The sequence below is a fragment of the Marmota monax genome, unplaced genomic scaffold (genome assembly GCF_021218885.2).
Source record: "Marmota monax isolate L192 unplaced genomic scaffold, Marmota_monax_Labrador192_F-V1.1 WCK01_AAM20220418_F8-fsc00012, whole genome shotgun sequence".
NCBI classification, from domain to species: Eukaryota; Metazoa; Chordata; class Mammalia; order Rodentia; family Sciuridae; genus Marmota; species Marmota monax.
In genome coordinates this window covers 30723997-30750378 of record NW_026695227.1, presented here as the reverse complement: position 1 = coordinate 30750378, position 26382 = coordinate 30723997, and the positions used below count along the sequence as shown (strand labels likewise).

At 39.8% G+C, this 26382-nt stretch overlaps 1 protein-coding gene across 1 annotated transcript; it reads right to left on the bottom strand.

Annotated features, from left to right (window-relative positions):
• Nucleotides 1-1485: 1485 nt before the first annotated feature.
• Tmbim6 (transmembrane BAX inhibitor motif containing 6) lies at nt 1486-22227 on the bottom strand. The gene is made up of 10 exons (XM_046435995.2): nt 22089-22227; nt 12992-13079; nt 12149-12257; nt 8996-9116; nt 7056-7104; nt 6844-6941; nt 6397-6476; nt 5857-5957; nt 4855-4930; nt 1486-3523 (listed from the first exon to the last, which is right to left on the bottom strand). The coding sequence occupies exons 2-10, from the start codon at nt 13045-13047 to the stop codon at nt 3500-3502; spliced, it is 714 nt and encodes a 237-aa protein (XP_046291951.1). The 5' UTR covers nt 13048-13079; nt 22089-22227; the 3' UTR covers nt 1486-3499.
• Between the last annotated feature and the right edge of the window lie 4155 nt (nt 22228-26382).

Sequence of the window (26382 nt, the reverse complement as noted above, 5' to 3'; positions counted from 1 at the left end):
GTTAGCAGTGAAAGACTAGAAAGAACGGAGCGATCCAGTTTATTTTCTGCATGGGGAGAAGCCCCATCTGATACCACAACAGGAAGGACATACTCTCTTCTTCCAGCAATGAGTCTTCCATTTCCACTCCCCGCAATTGTCTGGTACAGGCCTGCAGATCCACCACTCATAGACCAAGAAGCAGTTAATCCTTTTTTTTTTTTTCCCTGTTGTGCTGGGGATTAAGTCCAGGTCTTTACACAAACTAGGTCAGCACTTTACCACTGATGTACGTCCCAGCTTTTTTCCTTTAGTTTTTTGAGATAAGTTCTGGCCAGATGGGCTGGCTTAGAATTTGAGATTTTCCTTCCCCAAGCCTTCCCAACAGCTGGGATTACAGGATTATTATGCAGCCTGACTTTGTTACCCTCCTCTTCAGTTTAACTAGTAATGGGAGAGGAAAGAGAATAAAAAGTATAACGTCTTCTACACTGATTGCAAAGATATGGGGTAGGATTTTTGCACAAACCCTTCACTTTTCCCTCTCCACCTCAGCTGAAGTCATAGCCAGTATATAAGTCAGGATGGAAAGGATGACACTGGCCCAGAAGGACTAACTTTATGTTACTTACACAGTGAAAAGCAGGAGCCCTGGAGTCAGTATGACCTTGGAATTGATCCTATTTAGTCAACACACCATCTTCTTGGGCTACTGGGAATATTAAAACAAAACAATCTATAAGACACTTTGCACAGTGCCCAATGTGTAAGCACTCAATCATGGCTTGTGTCTGCTCCCAGCACAAAGATAAACTTAGGCTTTAAAGTCTTTTAAGATGAGCATGTCCTCAAAGTCAGCAACAGAGAAGATATTTAAAAGATCCTTTTTAAGTTGGGAAAAACATTTAGCTGGCATGGAGATTATATATCGAGTCCAAATAGGTCAACTGGAAGTAACCTGGATCAACCATTCAGAATAACAAATCCTAACAGGAAGGACTGGGTCTACAGTGAACATGACAACTAGAGGGCAAATGTGCCGAGACTGAATAGACTGATTGCAGTGCAAGTTCTGATTTATAATCTCGTATATAAGCTCTACAAGGGTAAGAATTTTAATTTCAATTTTAATTTAGTGATGCATCTAGAATGGAACCTGGCCAGTTAGTGAACAAAAGTACTTGGAGAATGAGTGGATATTAACTGCTTCTTTTCCATTTTCATCCCCAAATTCCAAAGCATGAGTACAAATCTGAACCAACTTCATCTGCCACTACCCAGGTAATCTACGGTAAAAGCAGGAGAGAAGAGGACTGGAAAAAGACCTGGGTCATGTACTGCACAGAGAAAATCCCAACATATATGACTACGAAAGTGGGAGCTGTGGGGAGTTCCTCATTCCTCTATCTAGAGCAGGCCTTTAACTAGCTCCACTCCCAACAAGTTAGACAGTACCCCAACCCCCTATCTAGCTGTGTCCTTGATTTTACACACATACACATCAGGAAAGGTTAAGGAATTTTCTTTATTTTTTACAAATTAAGACTATGTAGATATCATATATTTTTGAATCAAAAACACCTTTGTCTTCACAGTATGAGTTAGAGAATGCAGCCTGAGCTGAAAACCAAGGAACTAGAAAAGAAAGTGGAAATTACAGTGATACCTGTATTAAAAACTTGTTAGGCATTTTCTTTAAAAGTAGTTTCTTTATCTCTTATCATTCTTGGCACTGTTTCTAAAGAAAAACTCCTTTATCCCAAGCAAAAAAGCGTTAAGAGATGGAGTCTGGCTTCGAAGGTGGAACTTAGATTCTCAGACTTGGCAGAGAAACACCAAATTTATGGAGAGTTGCTAATCGGGGCTTAACAGGAAGGAAATTCCTTTAGGAAATTCTCAAGTGGGAGGCTAGAGGCAGCAGTAGTTACACCAGAGGGCAGCATTCTCAACAGAAGCAAGTCATTTTCTAGGTGGCAGGCCACTTCCGGAACAGTTTCATGGAATGGCACAGTGACATCGTACACTGCAAACCACCAGCCACTGTGTCAAACTTTACTGGTTGTTCAGGGAGAGCCAAAAATAGTGAATTATTGGTAATGTTCTTTCAATAACTTTGTCCCTTTTACATTAAAACCTGTGAATACCCTAGGCCACAATCACTCCTGATGCTGCCCTTCTGTGTACCTGGCTGTGGTAGTCCAGAGGAAGAAGCTGGCAATCCTCACTAGGACTACCTGCTCATGCTTGTTACCAGAAAGCTGCAGGGAATGGGAGCTCTGGCCAAGTCTGGTCACCTGACTCCTCCTTAAAAGACTGCAGACTTCTGGAAACAAGTGAAAGACCAAAACCTAAAGTGCATCTGAAAAATGAACACAAACCTACTGTCTCAAATCTCTGGCCTGACACACCAATAGAGTCTAGGTGGGGTAAGACAAAAGAAACACACTGAACAGCTATTATGAATGCTGACTTGGCAAGTCACCAGAGTTCTGTTTCTCTGTTCTGAACAAGGAATCACTAAGGGTTGGTAGAGATTTGTCCCCCATTACCAAGGGGGGGACATTACCTCACCTAGGTTTGTTTGACAGAATTCATTCCAATTAGGCCCAGAGGCTCAATTGTTCTCCTTCCTTATCCTTCCTCTTTTGAAACCTTTATAGCCACCTAGTGGAGGCCACTCAGTAACTAAGGTATTAACCAATTTTAAAAACTAACAATGACAAAAATACAAAAACCAAGAGAAATTTGGAAATTCTGTTACCTCTACCTTGCCATACATTGTCAGCCTCTTCATAAATGCCTGATAAGAATTAGTCTCCCCTTTGTGCTAAAGTTCTCCCACCCCATGATGGAAAAGCAGGCAGATTCCCTGAGGATCAGGCAGGGGTGGGAAAGGGAACAGACAGAAATCTACATTCCCTTTGCGATGGCAAGGCAGAAAGGTGTTTGCCAGACCAGCTTGGGCAGCACAGAGGAAACAAAGCACCCAGAAAGGGGCAGGCTCTCTGCATTCTTTGTAGGGTTGACAGCTCAGATACAATGAGTCTGAGTTAACCAGAGGACTGTCAAACTTCTTCCTAATGGAAAACACACTGTCCAGTCCCATGGAAACTGCATGCAAATCAAACAATGCTAAGGAAGATTGGGCCAAGGTGGCTCTACCAAACAGTTTGGGTTCACTTGGTGAGGCTTGGTGGGAATGCTGACTCCTGGAGTATGCTCCCTCTGTTGACCCCACTCCTCATCATGGTGGGCTGACTGCTGGAGCAGAACAAAAGGCTAAGGATGGGGTGACAGAAAAGAAAGTAAGGAAGAACCCCAGAAATATGAAGCCAAACTCCAAACTATAATCTGCTAATCAGTTTTTTGATCAAAAAATTCAAAATAGAGAAAACCACAAAGTACAAAAGCTTTTCTGATGCTTTTCATTTTCACAGAACACGCCACCTGTAATGTGTGCAAAGAGGACATGAGGGGTGGAGGAAGAGGAAGTCAAACTGGGAAAGTCTGGATGGTCATTTCACTTCTTCTCTTTCTTTTTGTCCTGTAAATGGAGAAAAACCACCCAATTAATTTTTGGCACCTGACATTCAAGCCCAAAGTCTTGAGTGAAGCTAGGAGTTGTGGTGCTTTTCTATAATCCCAGCTATTGGGGATGCTAAGGTAGGAAGATCACAAGTTTGAGGTGAACCTCAGCACCTTAGAGAGACACTTGTCGGCAAAAAATAAAAAGGGCTGAGGATATAGCTCAGTGGTAGAGCACTCACTGAGCACTCACTACTGGATTCAATCCCCAATATAGGGGAAAAGAAAACTTTTGAGGGAGCTTTTTGGTTAGGGACTGGACTAGAAATGGATCTGGACTTGTTCCCACAGTTTAGCAAGAACTAAAATCTCAACCACCTTCCACTGGTGGTCCTTCCCCCCAAATTGTTGACAGACCTGATGAGAATAAAATTTAAGTAGCTGTCCCCACCCCAACCCAGGAGTACCTGGGTGAGCTACCTCACTTTGGTGTGAGTAGATGCCATGACTACTCAAAACCACCATAGTTCAGATCCCAGTCAGTCAAGGCTACACATTGGCAGTTTATCCTAAGAGAGCAAAACTAAGGCCAAGATCAGCAACTTTCCTTTAGGACTGGGAAGCGGGAGTGTCCCCCCCCACCCCAAGGTGAACATGAATTTGCTGTATAAGCCAACATTCAGAGATAATCTAGTCTGGGGGACTCTTCAATCAATCTTATGATAGCCCAATGGATTAAAGGAATAAAAATTGAGCTGCTCTAATGAAAACTGGTATACTTGTTTGATGTTCAGTCCAATTAAGCACAGCCCACACAGAACCACCAATCCCATCAAGTTACCTACCTCCCCTACCCAATAAGGACTGTAAAGAAAAGCTTGCAGTTTCATTTATTCTCCTCTACTGCTGAACTAGATTATCTGATACAGAATTCCTACTTGAGAAAAAAGTTAAGACTAACAAATGGTTAAAACTGGTTTACTTTTGTAACTTACAAAAGCTGGCTGATGATATTATATTAACATTCTTTCCAGTATCTTTTTTACTAAATCATAATTATCTTTACAGCCCTTAAATTCTTTATATAGTAGTTCTCTTTCTTACTGCCTCTGAAGCTCTTTTTTCTTTGATACTAATCTTAGGGATCAGCTAAGGAAAAAAGAAAAAGATTATTTTTACTTCTTCCTTTTTCTTCTCAGCTGAAGAATTCTCATTTACCTCTTGCTCAGTGGCCTGCTTTACAGTTACCCTGGACCTATAGAGTGTGTTAGGCAAATTTCCAAATCTGAAGTTTCCTCAGATGCTGAGCTAAGGAGCCATTCTCTCATCTGCAGGTTGTAGTTGACTAACCTTCTCATTCATAGCCAGGATCATCATGAGTTTTCTGAAGAGAGTAACGAAATCTAAGAAGAGATCAATGCAGTGCCTGAAAGAGAAGAACCAAGTTATGAACTATATTTCCCACTTTTCCTTTATCCACAAGCCAGCAAAGACCAGAACATAAATACCAACCCCACCCATGACACACTGTCTCCAACACTCCACCCCAACTAAGGAAGCAAAATTCTGTTGTCAGGAATCCTTTCCAATTCAGTGAAGCCACATGGCATAAAGAGATTGAGCTTTGGACTATGCAGAGGCCAAAGTCTGAACTCTGAAATACTTTTATACCAATTGGTATAAGACTTTGAAAGGATTATGACACTTAGAAAACTTTGTACATCTTACCTCTTATTGTTAAAAAAGTTTTCTTTTTAGAAGGGTGGTAGTGTGGAACCCAGTATTGAACCCAAGGGTGCTCTACTACTAAGGTAAATCCCCAGTTCTTTTAATTTTGTATTCTGAGACAGGGTTTTACCACGTTGCTCAACCTGGCTTCAAATTTACAATCCTCCTAACTCAGCCTCCCAGGTAGCCGCAATTGCAAACATGTGCCACTGCACCCAGTTTCAATATTAAATGTTTAAAAAATACAGAAACTATAAAAAGTAAAAGGAGAAAGGCCCTTTCCTTCTCTCCTGCTTGGAAGTGACTTACTATTAAAATTAAGGAGCCCTGGAGGTGTAGTTCAGTTGATACTTATCTAGCATGCATGAAGCTCTGGATTTAATTCCCAGCACTGCAAAAAGGGCAGGGTGGGAGGGACAATGAAATTATGGAAAAACAAATATATACTAGTCCAGTTTTAAAAAATCCATACCTTTAGGGAATTGGCAGATACTATGCTGTTGATACCTAGTTCTAAAACCATGCTACCATATACATTCCTGAAGCTCTGCCACCTAAGTTCAGCCATGGAACAGAATAGTATGCTTCAACCTTTAGTCTTACAAGACCACTTCTCCTACTCACCAGATATAATCCTTATCGCCATTTTCAGCCTTTTCAATAATGAGTTGCGTATCAAAAAGGACAAAGCCACACATGACCACCAGCCCCACATACAGGTTTGCCTAACCAAAAAAGAATAAGATGAAGTTAGCATACAGTAGTAGTAGTGGAGAGAAAAAGAGTTATATTTTCTGGCTCTTAGTTACTTAAAAGTATATTAAATGCTAACCCAGTAAACAATGATGAAGATCACACATTACTTCCCAAGACACAATTCTACTTTCACTTTTTTAGGTCACTGGTAGAGCTTCCACTATTTTTAATAAGCCATAGTGAGACTGGCCTAAGGTCAAAGATCTCTGAGCAAACAACCTTTTCCTCAAGAATGCCCAACAACATTCAGCCCATACTTTCACCTGTAGCAGAAGCTCCATTTTACAGGGTTAGGTGGGAAGGCTTGGAGGGCACTGGAGGATTCCTAGCCTATCTTGCTTTAGGGTTAAGTGAGAAAAAAGCAGTATCAGGCAAATAGCTATTGGAAAGGCCCATACAAAATCTCACCTGGAAAAGCCAAATGGATCCAAAGAAAAGGTTCCCCAGGGAAGACAAGAGCATCAGGCTCATGGCTGACATCAGGATACCTATTAAGATATGATAAAAGGTCATCTTGAGAAGCCAAATAAAGCAATCTCATTAAGGCCATTTCTTATATACCCCCACAAAATGAAGGCTTTTTTTTTTTTTTGAGAGAGAGAGAGAATTTTTAAATATTTATTTTTTTTAGTTTTTCATCGGACACAACATCTTTTGTTTGTATGTGGTGCTGAGGATCGAACCCGGGCCGAACTCATGCCAGGCGAGTGTGCTACCGCTTGAGCCACATCCCTAGCCCAAAAAGAAGGCTTTTAATAGCAACCCAACAATCACCTTGGAATTGAGATAGGGAAGGAATCTGGTGAGAATTCTGGCTAGAGAAGAGCCCTGCTCCATTTCCCAATCCACACCTACCTCCCAGAAAGAGGTAGCTCCGGCGCCTGGCATAGAGTGCACTCAGGGTGAAGCAGGTAAAGATCATTGCTGTGCCCATGAAAGCAGTGGGAAGGATGCTATTAAAGAAAGAAAAAGACCATTATTACGGATTGAGGACCACAGGTATATGGCCTATATTTAGTATGTTCATAAAGGTAAAAAAACACAAAATATTACTACTAAAACATTACCTAGGATTGACAGCAATGCACAACTCCAGAGCAGGACCCAGGCCAACTCCTAGAAAACAAAAAACCCCAGAATACAATACTACCAAAAATTCTTGAAGAAAATCCTTGTCCAAAAACTAATCGTTAATAGCATAGGCACACTTGTGCTCCTAAAAACACAAGCATGTGGACTAAAGTAATTAAATCTCTCTTCCTTAATAATTTTTAAGTGCTATACATAGAAGTTATTTATAAACACAGCTACAAAATTGTCCTCTTAACACAAAATCATGGATGGATCCCAGGAGAAACAGAAATTAGAAAAAAATTGAAGCAGATATATGGAATATTTTTGAGTTGGAATGATGTGTGACTGTCTTGTGGACCCGATCAAGAATTAGTAAAAGAGGCTGGGTTTGTGACTCAGTGGCAGAGTGCTTGCCTAGCGTGTATAAGGCACTGGGTTCGATCCCAAACACTGCATAACAATGAACAAACAAAATAAAGGCATACTAATTTTTTTTTTTAATTAGTAATAGGATACAAGCAGGATCAGGTGACCAGAAACTATGCAGTTATGCAGGACTAACTCCCTTTATAGCAAAGAAAGGCCATACTGGTTCTGCAGGTAGACGTCTGCCAACAGGAGGGCAATCTATTCCAGCCCAGCGTTTCTCCTACTCTGGCTATTTCCTTTTCTCTCCTGATAATTCTACCCCTTAATGCCTTCAAAAACTAGCTTTCCTTGATCCAAAAATCTTAAACCCTAAATCCTTTCCTTTCTAAAATTTCCTTAACACTATATAGATTAAAATGTCACTCAGAACAAGTTGTACGAATCCAAGTTTGTTTTGCAAGTGTTCTTTTTTTTAAAGAATATTCAGATTTTTTTAAATATCTTTATTTTTTTATTTGTTTATTTTTATGTGGTACTGGGGACTGAACCCAGGGCCTCACGCATGCAAGACAAGTGCTCTACCACTGAGCTACAACCCCAGCCCGCAGCTTAAGTCCTATTTCTTTTAATGATAATGCATTCCCCCATCCCACTGAGGTACTGAGGACTGAACCCAGAGGGGCTTTACCACTGAGCCATATCCCCAGCCATTTTTATTTTTTATCTTGAGACAGTGTCTCACTAAGTTGCTTAGGGTCTCAATAAGTTCCTCAGGATGGCCTCAAACTTGTGATCCTCCTGCACCAGCCTCCCAAGTTGCTAGGATTACAGGCATGCACCAGTATGCCTATCTCTACAATAATTTTTGTGTGTGTGTGTGTGTGTGTGTATGTGTATGGTGCTGGGGATTGAACTCAAGGCCTTGTGTATGCAAGGCAAGCACTACCAACTGAGTTATATCCCAGCCCTAATAATGTACTTTTAATTCTTCCCTTGAGAACCAGAGAACTGGGCTATGCAATGAATAACCTCAATGTGGGGCTTTAATGACTGGCAAAGCTTTGAACAGATGCTCCTGTGATAATCACTTGTGTGGGTCTAACTAAACCAGATTATCAGGTCTAGTTCAGTCCCATGTGTACCATTTACAAGCCACAAACCTTGTTCATTCCAGCACACAATACCTATTTTTGGATATAAAAATAGAAGTCACAATTGCTAGTCACAAAACAGCTTATTCTATGAATAGGGAAGCAACATGAACCTATAAGAAATAAGAAAGTAGTAACCAAAAAAAAAATAGGAAAGTAGTACAAGACAAAGCATATTCAAATACAAGTATGACTAGATAATATAAAGCTAGAAGAGGCCAGAAAGGAGAAAGAAGAAATCACAGCACAGGGAGATACTTTATAAATGACTCTACCAAAGAGAAGTCTTCTGAAGGAAAGCATGCTAGTTGGGGTAAATCAGAATAAATACAAATCCCAAGCTTTAGTCTAATGACATAATTAAAATACAGTCCCCCTATGCCCTTCAAAATTAGACCAATCCTTTAACATACCTGTAAGGAAAGCAAATCCGGAGAGAAGTCCCAGTCTTTTCTGCTCAGTTTCATGGCTATGAGGTGTTGCCATCAGCCAGATCATTAACCCCAGGGAGCCCAAGGCAGAAAGTAAGCCAGCCTGTCAAAGGCATGCAATAATTAAATATTTGAAAATTTCAAATTTATTTTGCAGATCTTACTAGGTTCAAATACTAATCTAAACTTCCTAATATTTGCTTCTAAACTGGAGGCAAGGGAAAGGGTAATATTTTCTCAGGGGTGGGGAGAGAAACCAGAAGTTTTGAAAAGTTGGAGTAGGCCCATGGTGGATCCTGAAATGAAGGCTTTTCTGGCTTGGGTAGGTAGTACAACTACTCAAATCAAACTATGAGTGAGTCCTGCCTCAGAAACAAAAAAGATGAACCAATGTGACAAATGCCTGAAGAACATTCGATCTAGAAGAATAAAATAATCCCTTTTGATCACTTGAAAAAGAAGGGGTAAAAAAAGTAGCCTGGCAAGACAGTGCATGCATGTAATTCTGGCTACTAGGAGGCAGGAGGATCAAGTCCAAGGATGTGCTGAGCATCTTAAGTAAGATCCTGCTGAGCATCTTAAGTGAGATCCTGTCTCAAAATCAAATAGAAAGGGCTGGAGATTTAAAAAAAAAAAAAAAAAAAATCAGTGGTAGAGCACTTGCCTAGTATGAAGCCCTGGGTTCTATACCTGGTATCCCATGTGTCCCCCCCCAACACAAAAAAACTGGGCGTGGTGGCACATGCCTATAATCCCAACCACTCTCCTGGAAAGGCTGAGGCAGAATCTTGAGTTCAAAGTCAGCCTCAGCAACTTAGCAATGCCCTAAGCAACGCAGCAAGACCCTGTCTCTAATAAAATATAAAAAAGGGCTGGGGACGTGGCTCAGTGGTTGAGCACCCCGGGGTTCAATCCCTGGTATTTAAAAAAAAAAAAAAACTGATAAGTACCAAAATGTTTATAGTAATTGTTTTTTCATAATTTCTGGAGCTTACAGAGTTTCTTTTCTTTATTTTTTAAAGACTTTTTATCATTAGTCTATTTCTGAATTTTCTACAAAAAACATGTATTTGTTTGGTAAAAAGGACACTGAAGTTCCTATCTTTCTTTAAAGGTACTATTCATTCTCAACATTCACAGTAGTTTTGTTACAAAGTCATAGTGTAAGCACTATACAGCACCAGGCACACACACTAAGTACAAAGTTACAGTGGACAATGAATTGGTGAATACTCAGAAACTGCTACCAGAGTAACTATAGGATTAGGTTCTTTCAAGCCCCTTGTTACATTTTCACAAAACAACTAACACATAACCTTGTTTATGTGTTTCTATTTAAGGACATTTATCATGTTGTTGATTCATTAACACTGAACTCATAGCCAACAGCACTAGAGCTAATGTCTAATAGAGCTCATCTAACATACGCATTTTCTCTTTAAGGTATAACATAGGCTGGGGATATAGCTCAGTTGGTAGAGTGCTTACCTCACATGCACAGGGCCCTGGGTTCAATCCCCAGAACCCCACCCCCCCCCAAAAAAAAAGTATAACACAATCTTAGGAATACTACATAGCACCTCAATACCATCCTGTTTGAATTTCAAATAGCAAAATCACCAACAGGAAGCACAAAAATGGGCTGGGGGAGTAGCTCAAGGGTAGAAAGCACATGTGAGGCCTTGGGTTTCTATCCCCAGCACCAAAAACCAACAAAACAAAACCAAAAAACCCCAGAGATGCACAGATGGTATTAACCCTGTGAAAGAGACACTTGATACAGTATTGAGAACTGAAACAAGAAAGCAGAATGTTGTGTTTCCTGACCTCCACTGGGAACAAGACTCAACATGAGAATTGAATTTTTCAAGGCTCTGCAAAAAGTGCTACCAGTACTAATTTTGGAGTTACAAACTTTAGTAAATAGTTGAATCTCCAAATAAAGAATCAGTGAATAATGAGAACTGACTATATTTTACTATATTACCTTAAAAAAGAAAGAAAGGAACTAAAAGGGCATCATCTAGAACTCAAGGTTCAAAAGCCCAGTCCTTACGGGACACAGTGGTGCACACCTGTAATCCCAGCAACTCAAGAGGCCAAGGCAGGAGGACCCCAAAGTTAGGATAGTCTGGGCAACTTAAACTCTTGTCTCAAAATAAAAAATAAAATGGGCTGAAGATTTAGCTCAGTGGTAGAGAACTTGCCTAGCGTGTGCAAGGCCCTGGGTTCTACCCCTAGTACTGTCTGATGCAATTTTTCACACAACCCTTGCTAGAAAAAAATTCCTGAGCAACAGATAGTTCTCCCCTGCAGTGGCAAATACCAACCCAAGCACACTCCTATGTTTGTTAAAAAGACACTCAAAAAGGATAAGGCTTGGTTAGTGAAAACTTCAAACTTTTTGATTATTCTTTTTTTTTTTTTTGGTACTGGGGATTGAACTCAGGGGCACTCAACCACTGAGCCATATCTGCAGCGCTATTTTGTATTTTATTTAGAAACAGGGACTCACTGAGTTGCCTGGCGACTCCCCATTGCTGAAGCTGGCTTCTAGCTAATAATCGTATCTCAGCCTCCGGAGCAGATGGGATTATAGAAGTGAGCCGCAGTGATTATTCTTTGAACTGTGCCTTCTATTCTATTCCTGTTGCCAAACACAACTCTCCCTCAAAACAGGAAAATGAGATGAAGGTTCATCCAACCAAATAGATATCAGTAGATTGGAGAACAAATAGGTCAAATCCATAATGGTCTCAATCTAGCCTTGCCTGATAATTAATGGTGCAAGCAGTATTCTGTATTCAAATACTCTACAGTCATTGAGGCAACAAAGAAGGGAGGAAAGACAGAAAGGCTACCATGTAAATGAACCTCAGCAGGCAAGTGATGACTCTTGATGGCAGCAACACACCATTCAGTGCCAAGGTTAAGATACTCAATTTTCAGTAACTAGAGGGGCACACTTGCCAGAAAATTTAAATGGTTTTTCACATCTTGATTTAATGGCTGGCTGAGCTCAAACCTCAAACTACTGATAAGGATTAAGGAAGGGCACAGGAATGGACCACCCCACTGAGTTGGTTTTTTTCTAAAGGACTCTGTCCTATGGGAAACAGAGAAACCCATTCTTACCTGAATGAAATGAGTGACCACATGGACATAAGCTCCCGCAGCCGCCAGAAACATACAAAGGGCAAAACTGGCATAGACCTTCTTCAAGTGCTGCTGTGTTGAGGGGGTTCTAGGAAAGAATGTTCATAACAGTCATTGCTCTGGAGCAAATTCATCACCAAGCTAAGAATTATTTCTCCCTCTCTTCCCAGGGAAATATATAAACACTGTATTTGTTATACTACTCTTTTATATACAAAGAGTTTGAGGTAGCAAATTTAACAAAAAAAGAATATTCTGAAAATAGGTCAACAATTTTTTTTGAATGGTGATGGGGCTTGAATGTAGGGCCTCTCACATACTAGGCAAGTACTCTAACACTAAGCTCCATTCCGAGTTCTTAACAGAATCTTAAACACTAGGGAAGAACCAAAAGCCCAAATTTATGAACAACCAGTAACCAAATTAAAATTAATTACTTTCCAGAGACCACATGGCAGCCATTAGAATCTAGGTACTTTTATCAAGTCCTCTGAAATCTAGCCAAGTTAATTTGCTAATTTATACATATAGACTAAACTAGGAAAAGAAACCACATGACAAGAAATGCAGTAATAAACCATAGGTCAAGACTGGCAAGGTGTGGCCTGCCTATAATCTCAGTGACTAGGGAGGCTGAGGCAGGAGGATCACAGGTTCAAGGCTAGCCTCAACAATGTAGTGAGACCCTATCTCAACATAAAAACTAGGACTGGGAAATCAATAAAAGCACCCCTGGGACCCGCCTCTCCCCCCCATCCCCACCCCCCAAAAAAAGAAAGTAGAAAGGGAAAACAAAAACATGGTTATGGTTAAAACACTTACATATGTGAAAATTTTAGAAGTGCATCAAAGTTGATCTTCCGATCAAATATGTTCATGGTTCTAGAGTCTGTGTGACACAGCCTCCGCTCTGTAGAATCAAGAAAAAAAGTTACTGTAAAAATCCTAACACATATAAAATAACACAAACAATTTTCTTATAAGAAATAACGATGTGGGCTGGGGCTGGGGCTCAGTGGCAGAGCACTTGCCTAGCATGCGTGAGGCACTGGGTTCGATCCTCAGCACCACATACAAATAAACAAAATAAAGGCATTCTGTCCACCTACAACTACAAAAAAAAAAAAAAAATTAAGAAAGAAAGAAAGGAAGGAAGGGGGCTGGGGATGTGGCTCAAGCGGTAGCGCGCTCGCCTGGCATGTGTGTGGCCCGGGTTCGATCCTCAGCACCACGTACAAATAAAGATGTTGTGTCCACCGAAAACTAAAAAATAAATATTAAAATTCTCTAAAAAAAAAAAATGTAAGAAAGGAAGGAAGGAAGGAAGAAAGAAAAAGTGATGTAACCAGAGAGAAACAAGTTTGGGAAAATAAGATTTTCTAAGATTCCATTGCTCTTACACAACCATTTTTACTTTATGTATGCCTAGAAATACACTAGCAATCATAGACAACCATTTTAAGGAGGAAAGGAAATTAACTCACCCTTTTCTCCCCCCAAACTATTTTCTTTCTCACATTACTTTATTATTATCATTTGATTTCTATTCTTTCAGAAGGTCATTAGACCCTTAAAAGATAGTTTATAAGACAAATTCCCAATCAGCAATATAGATAAAGGGACTCAGTCACTGGTATATAAAACCATTTTATATAATAAGATGCTAGAGATTTCCCTCAGTAAGGGCACTTCAAGGATATTAAAAACAAACACACACACACACAAAAGCACAATAAAGCTCCCTCTGGCACTAGGACCTGAATTTTAAATATACACATGTATATTTAACACATAATACATATTAAAACTGAACTAAAATGGATTCACAATTTAAAAAGGAAAAAAGTTCCTGTATCTGCAGGAAAAATTACACAGGAAGATTAAAAAAAAAAAAGGATAATTCTGTATTTTTTTTTTTGTACAGAACCTTTCTCAAGGAATGGTTGGCATAGAACCAAGATCTCCTAATATTCTTTACCCAGATTTTTGAACTGTTAATGTTTCACCAGATATTTTATCTTCTTTCTCTCTCTATATATAGCATATATATAAAGACTTAAATAAATGCTTTTCTACAAGCACGGTAGTGCATGCCTGAAATACGTGAACTCTCAGTTACCTGAGAGACTGAATTCAAATCCAGCCTGAACAACATAGCGAGACCCTATCACCATTAAAAAAAAAAAAAAAATATATATATATATACACACACACACACACACACACACATACATACATGTGTATATATATGTATATGGACTAGGGAATGTAGCTCAGAAGTAGAACACTCCTGGATTCAGTCTCTAGTACTATTTAAAAAAAATTAAAAACTATGTAGACATAATAATGCTCCTAAATATGTCAAGTGTGTATATACCCTAAAAACAATGATAAAAACCAAGATATTAATACTGATGTAATGCTATTATCTGATCTGCAGACCTTATTCAGATTTTCTCAACTATTCCAGTAAGTCGAAAACTGAACCATATCCAGGTTAGATTATGTGAACACCATAAAGTCAAGGTTCCACCATCAGCCCAGATTCTGGGGATTGAAATCCAGGGCCTAACGCATACTAAGGCAAGCACAGAACTGGGCACACCCCCAGAACCTCAAGTTTCCTTTTTTTTTTTTTAAGTTTTCTTATTTAAATACACCAAGCAAATGTCTCTGGAAATATTTTTAAAAAAAGTAGAAAAAAAAGATTTTTTCTACACTTAGCTGCTATGTAGCTTGATTACCTCAAGGTTTTTAAGTTCTGCTCACTCCCCTATCTCACATGCGATCCTAAATAAACACATTCAATCTACAGAACTAAAGATATGACACCAAGAGCTTTCATATTTCCTAAATAAAAATCCTCTCAATTCCTATTAGACCCATGATTACCACTTACTTAAAACCTACCAAAAGGTACTTCAAGGAAGACCAGATTCAGACACAAACTTTAATTGTTAGACAGGCTAACTACTTATATCCAATCTAATCACACCCAGGCCAACACTCAATGAAAGTTGGAGTCCTCAAGTCCATTTCCTGAGGAGTCCCGGTCAGTAGAAATATACCACTATTGAAAATTCATAAATATCACTTCCATTGATTTCCTGGGATCCTCCTCTCTCAAATAAAACAAAACAGATGGCTGGCTTTATCTAATTTCTTCCTTTCTTCTTTCACCAACATCCCTACTTACCTCACTTTTTTTGTTAGTTGTTCTTAAAGATGGATACAGTATAAAGCTGCAGAACTTAACTAAAGCAGCTGCTTTCTCTTCTAAGTCACAGGGCTCTGGGCCCTCTTGATCTAGATGGTGCAATTATTGCAGGCTGTTGCAAGGCGAGGCACAGCCTTCCATAACCATGATGAATGCTTCCTCTAGAGAGCACACTTATAGGACGGCAGAATTCAGGACCTGGAAAGTGTCTTTGCTTAAGGCTTCCATTATCGCCCCTAATGACATCCCTAGACAGAACCTGCAACAATACTGAAGCAACCTGCAAAGCCAAGTTTCTCAATATTCACAACAGCCTCTTACAATTTCTAGAATCAAAAGAAGGGAGGGGACCTCAAATACCCAGGGAATTGTTAGTTAAAAAGGGGCAATAGTCATGTAACCTGACCCCTCTGAATGGAATCTGTGGGAGAGGATAAGGGCAGTATTATCCAAGTTTGTTCCTTGACATTTCCCAAGGGCTCTCTCACAACTGTTGATGGAAAAGCCAAAACCATCAAAGGGTGGGAAGGGAGATATTAAATAATAATTTCTCCTTGATTTTGTCATCTGAAATAATAAATAAGATTTTCATTTTTTGGTATGACTACTAATGCCAGGTGTAGTGGCACACACCTGTTATCCCAGCTACTGGGGAGGCTGAGGCAGGAAGCCAGCCTGGGTAACTTAGTGAGACTCTGTATCAAAAAATAAAAAGGCCCTAGCACCACCAAAAAAAAAGGTGTGGGGGGGGAGTTGGGGGACACACAACTGGGGAAGTGGTTCAGTGCCCCTGAGTTCAAGGTCAATCCCTAGTGGGTTTTTTTTTTTTTTTGGTGTGTGTGTGTGTGTAGTCTGCTGAATGCTGGAATCAGGAGAAGTGCCTCAGTGTATACAATTTAACATTAAACTGGTTAGTAGAAAAAACACTGTTCACAAGATTAATTAGGTTGAGAATTTTCCCTCTCCGTTTATTAATTCAATCCTATCCTCACATATTCGGAAGGTACCAAACTGAGTTATAAGAAAAATCCCAATGTTCAGGGAAAAAAAAAAAAAACAGGTGGAAAGCCTGAAATTTTTCTTTCTTTTTTTTTGCACCTACTAGGGATTGAACCCAGGGGCACCTCACCTCTGAGCTACATCCTCAACCCTTTTAAATTTTTTTTTATTTTCACTGAGTGTGGCGACGCATGCCTGTATTCCCAGCAAGGAGGCTGAGAGGCAGGAGGACCACAAAGCCAGCCTCAGCAACTTAGCAAGACCCTGTCTCTAAATAAAACAAAAAAGCAGGGAAGGGTGTTGGGAATGTAGCTCAGTGGTTGTGCAACCTTGAGTTCAATCCCTGGTAGCACTGGGAATTGAACTCAGGGGCTCTACTACCAAGAACTACCCCGAGGTTCTTTAAAAAAAAAAAAACCTGGGGCTGGGGATGTGGCTCAAGCGGTAGCGCGCTTGCCTGGCATGCGTGCGTGTGGCCCAGGTTTGATCTTCAGTACTACATACAAAGATGTTGTGTCCACCAAAAAACTAAAAATAATAATAATAATAATAATAAAATTCTCTCTCTAAAAAAAAAAAAAAAAAACTTTTTTTTTTTTAATTTTGAAACAGGGTCTTGCTAAGTTGCCCAGTCTGGCCTGGAACTATATAACTATATCCCTAACATAGTGCTTAAGAGTACCACCTGAGGCTGGGGTGTAGCTCAGTGGTACAGGGAACGTGTGAAGCCCTGGGTTCAAATTCCCAGCATCAAAAAAAAAAAAAAAATTGCCTGTTTCTGTATCCTAACTGTTATTTTCTTAGCTGTGTTAGTACCCAAAGCAAGTTTCTGGTACTAATCTCACTGTGTTTCAGTTTCATCATTTGTAAAATATTTTTTATTTCATAGGGTTGAAGAGTAAGTAAAATCTTACAAATGGGACTGGGGTTGTGGCTCAGTGGTGGAGTGCTCACCTAGCATGTGTAAGACACTGGATTCAATCCTCAGCACCACATAAAATTAAATACAGTCATTGTGTTCATCTACAACTAAAGAAAAATATTTTTTAAAAATATCTTAAAAATGAAGTGCTTAGAATAGTGCTTTGTACACAGGACAACTCAGAACTTGTAAACTAAAAGGTCTAGTTTTATTTATTTGGTGGTGCTGGGAATGGAACGTGGGGGCCTTGCACATTTTAGGCAAGTGTTCTACCTCTGAGCTACACTCCTAACCCAAAAAGTCTAGTTTTAGAAGACATTTATCCTAGGCCTGATTTCCATATGCCATGTAAATTAATTTTTAAAAATACATTACTCAAGGGCTAAAGATACAGCTCAGTGGTAGAGCACTTGCCTAGCATGCATGAGACCCTGAGTTTGATTCCCAGCACTGGGGAAAAAAAATTCTCAATATATTACATTATTCATGACAGTTGACTCTATCATGAATACCTAATATATCCCCGAGAGTAAAATTAAATGGGGGAGGGGGTCTAAGAAAAATGTAAACTGAAATTTAATGGATCTTGATAAATGTTATTACTGGTTAAAATTACTTTTGTTTAAATGATATACTTCTTCTCTGGCACATTTATACTATACCTCCTATCCCACAGGGCCTCAAGGTGTTTTGAGACAGCCTAATAACCACTAAATGATAATCTGATATGGTAGAGAATTTCATAAAGTAAATGGTCATTAGCGTGATGCCACCCCAAGGAGGTAGTCTGAGGGTAGGTCAGATCAATTTTAGGACACTCCAAGAAATCCCCTTTCAAGTAGGACTGGGCTTTGATTATTCTGGATCAAGACCCTAAAATGGGGCTGAGGATGTGGTTCAGTGGTAAAGTGCTTGCCTGGCACACATGAGGCCCTGGGTTCAAATTTTCAAGCATAAATTAATAAATAAATCCCTAAAATGTCTTGAGCCTTTCAACTTGGACCCAAATCCATGGATCCGCTAACAATGAGTTTATCTCTGGAGGAGGCCGCCTCAAGAAATAACAAAACAGTAATTGAAGATAGAATACCTCCAACATTAGATGCTTTTGGGGGGCACCAAACTTTGATACTACCAAATCTCTCTCTAACTACATTTTATTTGACAGAAATGAATTAAAGAAGGTCCCAATATCCTAAACACACAATTTTCTTCTGGCAAAAACCAGTAATCTCTCCCAACACCATCATATTTAGCCCAAATGAGAGCAAGTATAATTAAGACCAAAAGCACAATCACTTCACCCTCACCTGTGAAGCTCTGTTTTTAAAGTTTTTTTTTTTTATTCCAGTTAATGGTGCAGGAACTTCTCACCTTGAGAACAGGTAGTCTGCAACTGATTCAACCCTACTATCCCCCAGATTTAAACACAATATAGTCTCTAGGCAAATCCAGACCTTGTTATCCGATCAAGAGTCCTGTGACCTCAAATCAATATTCTTCATTGGTTTAGAGGGGAACCTACCTTCAGGGGTCCTTCCTCTGATCCCCAAAGCCAATCCAATCACTATAGCCTTTCTCTCTTTGGTCTTAAGCACTGTCTTTGGGAAATGTGTACAATATAAAAAATTCAAAGGGCTCCATAACATTTCATTAGAAACTAGGGGACAAACCTGGGTGAAGTGGAAGACATTTATACCAGATTCTATAGCCAAGTCTAAGTGACAAAGAAAACTGAGAAGAAAGAACATCATGAGACTATTTAGTGGTTTCCCCAGAGGAGATTAATACCCTTGGGTAGTTTATGAAATAAAATGAAACTCTTTAGACCAGCAGTAGTACTTTCTATAATAATATTACCAAAATATATGATGATTTCTCTTTTGCATAGATTTGGTAACTTTGACATTTGTTTCATTTGCACTGTATTTATTAGGTGTACCAAAATATTATTGTAGTAATTTTTTTTTCTTTTATTTAAGGCTTGACCCTTGATGGTTATTTTTCATTTTAGGACAAGGGTAAGGATACAAACGATACCTATAACAAAAACGAGGGATTTGACAAGACATTTTACAAGAAAATTCTACAACTTTCAAAGTGCTTTTATATACATAAGCTTTTTTGATCTTCACATGAATCCATGAGGAAAGAGCAAGAATGATTAGTCCCATGTTAAGGATTAAAAGGGAAAAAAAAAAGGTGTTAAATGTCAGTGTAATAGTGACAACAGAACAGCATCTGGAGTTACAAAGTCTTGCCTTCTTCTACCATATAACCTTAGAAAAATCATTTTACTGACCATAATCTTGGCTTCCTCATCTAGATGATTAAAACCTGTTCTACTGAATGTCAATAGGAAAATCTGTATTATTTCATTGTAAAGGACTAAACAGACATTAGAACTGATTTGATCAATATCAGAAAGTCAAAATAAACACAGCCAGAATTAGAAAGTTAAAATAAATAGAGCCAGAATCAGATTCAGGGTCTTCTAACTTCTATATAGTCTGGTGTTCTTTCAACTATTGCACCCTACAACAGAAAAAGTAAGCTTTCAGTTAAGGCAGTTTCAGCCACAGATCAAGTGAAATCTTTAAACCAGAGGCACCTGTCATCCTAGTGCCTTGGGAGGCTGAGGCAGGAGTATTCTGAGTTCAAAACCAGCCTAAGCAACTTAGCAAGTCCCTAAGCAACTCTGAGAACCTGTCTCTAAAAAAAAAAAAAAAGGCTGGGGATGTGGCACAATGGTTCAATCCCTTAAAAAAAAAAAAAGAAGAAGAAGAAATCTTTAAACCAAACCAGACAAAACTTCCAAAATAAATAAAATAAATGCTGATTCCTATTACACTCTTGTATTTTTCAAAATTTCTACAAAGAGCACGAACTCTATATTGTGAGGGAAAAATTGAAAATGTTAACTAATTATTTATATTAAGTTTACCTTTTTCTATTCTTTAGCAAAGTAAGACTATTCAAATCAATAGTGGGGGAAGAGAGAGAGAAGGAGGGCACTAAGACATGTTTCCACAAGATGAATAATGGAAGAAGGAAACTCTGGATCCAAATTACAGATTACAATTCTCAGGATTCAACCCTATACTGGAGGGAACATGGCAGTGAATCTAAACATTGACATATTATTGAAATCATAAAAATTAGACAAAGAAAGAGGAACAACACCAGAGTAAATCTAATAATTATAAAAATATGAATATAGAAGTAGTGAAAATGTGATTATACAATTCCAGTAATCTTTCATTAAATTCTTATACTACCCATAGTCAAAAGATAAACTATAAATAAATATCAATAAGTAAAAAAAAAAATCCATTTGCCATTAACTTTTAACCTTGAACTCCTCTGTGTTTTAGGCACAGTCAGCTCTTCTACTGGTTACACATTCACAAATTAACTATTGCTAGAATAGAGTCTCAAGTTCAAAGTGATTTTTGTTGTTCTATGTTAATGGAATCAAATGTTCAGGCTAAGAGAGCTCTCCAAATTCGGGAGAGAGAAGTTCATAGAACGAATCAAGTTTTACTCAAAGCCGGTCCTCAAGACAAGAGGACCTCAAATCTCCAGCTTCGGAGGGCACAGTGCAGAATGGGCTTTTATAGGAGAAAAAGGGGGTACAGACAGACAATGGGCACGCTGGGCGGGGTCTTTCACACAGGGCTGAGTTTTCTTTTTTTCTGGGGTAGTATCGCAATGGACTTCGACCTCCTGTGGTTAGTTATCTAAAACCCAAAGGGCTTCTCTTCAGCAGAAAGGATAAGGAATGGGCAAAAGGCAAAAGGAAGGTGAGGGGAGCTAGGTACAGTTTCAGATGAGCTACGGTTACATTCGGTAAATGGAAGGCTGATGGAGTAGGCAATGCAACATGGGCTGACACGTTAAAGCAATTCCACACTTTGTAAACATACAAAAAATATCAACGCCTACTTCACAGCTTCCTTCAATCAGTCTAAGAAAAAAAGCAATCGGCCAATGACGTGCTTCCTGAGCAGACTTTAGGACGGCCAGAGTTCAAGAACAAGCAATCAAGGCCACCTCACCTGTCCAAAGGTAACCAATCAGATCAGAGCAGGGTTACCCCGTGGGGCTGGGAAGCCAAGCCCCAGTGTCTTCTCTCTTACTGCCTCTGCCGTTGGCTCCCAAGTAACTAAGGAATCTTGCATGTCATAGAGGAATGTGACATCACCCACGCCACCGTGACTGGGCAGCCTGCCCAACCAGGCCCTACCTCCAGTCCCGGACCCCAGCAGCTCGCTTAGAGACAACCAGACCAGAAAATCTGCAGCAGAGTAGCAATCGGCTGATAGGGCGGGGGTGACCACAAACCACTGAGGTTTCACTTTCATTCACCTCGGAAGGAAGGAAGGGGGACGTGCCCTGAATTCAAAAGGTCAAGAATGGAACCTGCGTCTGCACTTAGTTGAGGAGGAGGCGAAGGAAAGCAGAGGCAGAGGGCGGATGAGAGGGAGAGAAAAAAAGCTACTGAAAACGCCACCGAAAGCGTTCTGGAGCAAAATCCCGGCGGCGGCGCCCCCAAAGACCAGGCCGACTTGCCCCCGCCTCGTACAGTTGCGCATGCGCAACAATAGTTCTCCGGCTTCCTCCCAGCCCAGTTTTCCGGGTCTCGACGCGAAGTGGGCCCGGTTTCCTAACGTGAAATCTGTCCCAAAACGGAAGCAACTCTCTCTCTTGTTCGGACAATGACCACGGGCTCCCTTTCCATTTCTCACTCCCGGTTTGCCCATTCCTAGCTTCAGACGTACCTTCTTAACCCGCCACTCAGGAGCCTACCAGCTCTTCTAACACCGGATGTGCTCTGACCCTCCCAGGGTCGGCTTCAGACTCTTTACCCAGCGTCCGCCCCCCCCCCCCACGCTTAAGGGCAGTTCTTATTGGCCATTGGCTGCACTTTTGCCTTTCCATTGGCCGTACGTGCATAAACAACGTTTGCTTACTTCAGAATCATTAGCCAAAGTCCTTGTCCATCACGCATGGCCACCAATAGGCGTCGTAACAATAGACCTACACCTTCTTCCTGTATGACAAGGAGGGATGATTATCCACCACTGTCTCTAGTGGAGAAGTAAAAAGGTGCAGCACGGTTCCGCTGGAGACTCCTGGAGCCTACATAATGCGTTGTGGGATAGCTCTATATTGACCTGGGATTCTGGTTTTAGGCTTCTCATGGAACGTTCAAGAGGAAAAATGATTCAGAGAACACATCGAAAAAGCTCCCTCGCTGCGGGTGAGGTGACTACATGCCTGAAATCCCAGCTACTCCAGAGACTGAGGCAAGAGGATTGAGAGTTGGAGACCGGTTTCAGCAACTTGGATAGCCATTGTCTCAAAATGAAAAATAAAAGGGTTGGAGATGTAGCTCAGTGATAAAGCGCCCCTGGGTTCAATCCTTAGTACCGAGAAGGAAAAAGGGGGAAAAAAAGAGAGCAGGATTTAAAATGTCTTGGTTACTAGACAACGTCATTCTGATTTTGTGAGGTGTGAGGTTTGTGAGCATTTTAAAATCGGTAATAATTTCTCACTCTACATAAATATTGACTTTATTTCATAATTTTGCATCCTTTATTACATAAGCTTACTTACTCTAAATAAATATTGACTTTATTACATAATTTAGAGCCCCACAGTTGTTTACGTTTCAGTCAGTACTCGCCCCTGCCCCCATTTTACACACGTCAGGCATTCCTTTGCAGGTAGTCTCATCTTTCTCCTCCAAGATCTTTTCTGGGCACTCTTGAGACTTGCTCAACAATGCCAACTTTTAAAATTCACTTACATAAAACTCACCCTTTTAAAGTATACATTTCAGGGTGGGGATGTGGCTCAAGCAGTAGCGCGCTCGCTTGGCATGCGTGCGCCCCAGGTTCGATCTTCAGCACCACATACAATCACAGATGTTGTGTCCGCCGAAAACTTATAAAAATAAAAATAAAAAATAAAGTATACATTTCAGTGGCTTTTAGTATACTGTATTCACAAGATTGTGAATAGACATTTATCCCATCTTCTTGGGATAAATGTCTATTCAAAATTTTTGGCCATTGTTAAAAGATATTTGTCCTATTATTCAGTTTGGGAATTCTTTATAAAATCTAGAAATTATCAGATATATGGCTTCCAAGTATTTAAATTGTCAGATATATTGTTATGGCTTTCAACTATTCTATGTGGTGTTTGTTTTATTTTTTCTTCTTCCTTGATTTTTTTTTAAGTGGTGTTGGGGATTGAACCCAGGGCATTGTGTTTGCCAGGAAAGCCCTCTACCAACTGAGCTATATCCCCAACCTTCCTTGGTAGTTCTCTGAAGTAAGATGGTTTGTATTTCTTTATTTATAGGTACTGGGACCTCCAACATGCTAGGCAAGCATTCTACCACTGAGCTACATACCCAGCCAGGTCCTGCACTGCGCCCCCACCCCAGCCCCCAGGGTCTTGCTAAATTGCTGAGGCTGGCTTGGAACTATAACGTATGATTCTCTTGCCTCAGTCTTCCTAGTTATTAGGATTATGGATGTATGCCTCCATGCCCAAGCCCAGTTTTTAATTTTGGTGAATCAAGTTTCTTTATTTTTCTTTAGTTGTCTGTGCTTTGTGTTTCATATCTAACAATGTGATACATTTTAAATTAAATTGTTTATATGAATAGAATCTCACAAGAAAGTAATTGCTTCTAAATACTGTTTCCATTTCTGAGTATCATTTACTTTCAGAGAGCAGGGAATTAGACTACACCATTTTCAGGGAAGGTATACTGGGAACTGAATCCAGGGGGGCTCTACCACTGAACTACATTTCTAGACCTTTTTTTTTTTTTTTTTTTTTTTTGAGACAGGTTCTAAGTTTTCCAGGCTGGCTCTGAACTTGTGATCTCCTGCTCAGCCTCCTAAGTATAGACAACACCTTTTTCAGGGTAGAATATCAAAGAATTTGAGAGCATGTTTACAACCACTACTTGAACACCTGAGTCGGGTGGGAGGGTGATTTCCATCAAGGATGATGGGTGAAGCATCAGGAAGGGAAAGTTCTCAATATAAAATATTGAGGGTTTTTTTTTTTTTATGCAGTACAATTAAAAGAATACAAACTATTCTTACACCCATGCATCTATCAAAGTGGAAAAATAAAAGACATGGAGAGCTGAATGCTTCCCCCAAAATGAAGAGAACCTTATTTCTGGAAGTTAAAACTGTTTGAGGTAGAGGTTTTTAGGGATTTTTGTTTCTTTGTTTTTGTTTGGGGGGGAATTCTGTGGGCTTTATTTACATGGATAAACATTTTCACTTCTGATGCATGCCTGTAATTTCAGCAGCTCAGGAAGCTGAGGATCACAGTTCAAGGCCAGCCTCAACAACTTAATTAGACCCTATTGTAAAATAAAATAAAAAATGGCAGGATGGAGGTATAGTTCAGTGGTAGAACATCCCTGGGTTAAATCCTCATTCTCTCTCTCACACATACACACACATTCATACATTTTACTAATCATTTATCACAAATGAAATAGTAACAATTTCTTCTCCTCTTCCTCCCCCTTCCCCTCTTTAAATATATATTTTATATATATATATATATATATATTTGATGGACTTTTATTTTATACATTTTTTTATATGCAGTGCTGAAAATCGAATCTAGCACCTCACATATGCTAGGCAATGGCTCTAAGTCAAAGCCCCACCCCCACCCCCACCTCCAATCAAACTCAGGCCCTTAAGCATATGCTCTATCACTGAAACGCAACCCCCAACCCATTTATTTTTCTTATAAGAGATAAGTTCTCACTGTGTTGACTAAGCTGGTCTCAAACTTGCCATCCTCTTGCCTCAATCTCCCTTGTAGGTGGGATCATAGGTATGGGCCACTATAGAGCAATTTCTAAACAATGTCCTACAGGTAATAAACATCTTTTTTGAGTATACATACAAAATGCTTCTTCTCAACTGTTGCTGGTTATGTTTATTCGTGTGTGTGTGTGTATGTGTGTGCGTGTGTACATATATCCTCAGCCCTTTTTATTTTTTATTTGGAGACAGGGCCTCACTAAGTTGCTGAGGCTGGCTTTGAGCTCAAGATTCTCCTGCCTCAGCCTCTTGAGTAGAGGGATTACAGGCATGCCTGTTTACTCTTTTAGCAGTAGAATTAGAAGCCTTGTTTCAGGTGGTCTTTTACAAAATGATCTTCAGTGGTTTGACAATGATTTCATCAAGAGGTTGTGCTTGGTTTGAATATGATTTGAGTGTATTCCCCAAGGGTCCGTGGTTAGAAGCTTGGTCCCTAGTATGCTGATATTAAGAGGTGGGACATTAAGAGACCTTTAATAGGTGGGACCTAGGGGAAGGTCCTGAAGGGTACTTTTGCTCTCAGAATGAATTGATGGGGGGCGGGCAGGTTTGGCAGCAGGGGTGAAAGTGCTTGAAGTTAGGAGATGGAAGCAGTTGACTAAGGGACATTCTGGACTTCCCTAGAGACTAGGTAGGGGGATCCCTAAGCTGTCCTTAACTTTTCTCTTCATAAATCCCTGAATTTTCTCCAGAGAATTGGAATGACTTGAGATTCTGAAACCGAAGCCTAGAGCCAATGCCTGGTTAAACACCTAATTGGTGGATGGCCTTAGTCATATTACTTAACTTCCTTTAGTCTTTTTACTCATTTATAAAATTATGATAATAATATTCCCTCCAATGATGTTGTAAAGATCAAATCAGATAATGGATGTGAAAAAAATATTGAAAATTATAAAACACTGTAAAAGTATTAGTCACTATTATTATCTAGTAGATTAGTCTGGTTTATTCTATCTTAGGTTTGTCTTTCTTCAACCTTACTTCTGTTTCTCCTCCTTCCCTGATTTGTTCAGGCTTTTATCTTCTCCATATCATAACAGTAGACTTCTTTCTGGAGTCTCAAATGTTCCTAAAGGACTATTTCCAAAGAGTATACTTAAAAACTGTCTAAGACACTGGAGTATGTATAGAATAAGCAACAAACTCCTCAGCTGAGCACAAGGCTCCTCTTGAATTTGATTCGACCTGCCTTTTT

Excerpts from the sequence above, each read along its gene's own strand:
- Tmbim6 (XM_046435995.2), bottom strand. The coding sequence starts at position 13,047 with ATGAACATATTTGATCGGAAGATCAACTTTGATGCACTTCTAAAATTT. Across the intron at positions 7,105-8,995 it reads CGGATTTGCTTTCCTTACAG|GAGTTGGCCTGGGTCCTGCT; the intron begins GTATGTTAAAGG and ends TTTGTTTTCTAG. Across the intron at positions 6,942-7,055 it reads TGCATTGCTGTCAATCCTAG|CATCCTTCCCACTGCTTTCA; the intron begins GTAATGTTTTAG and ends TTTCTTTAATAG.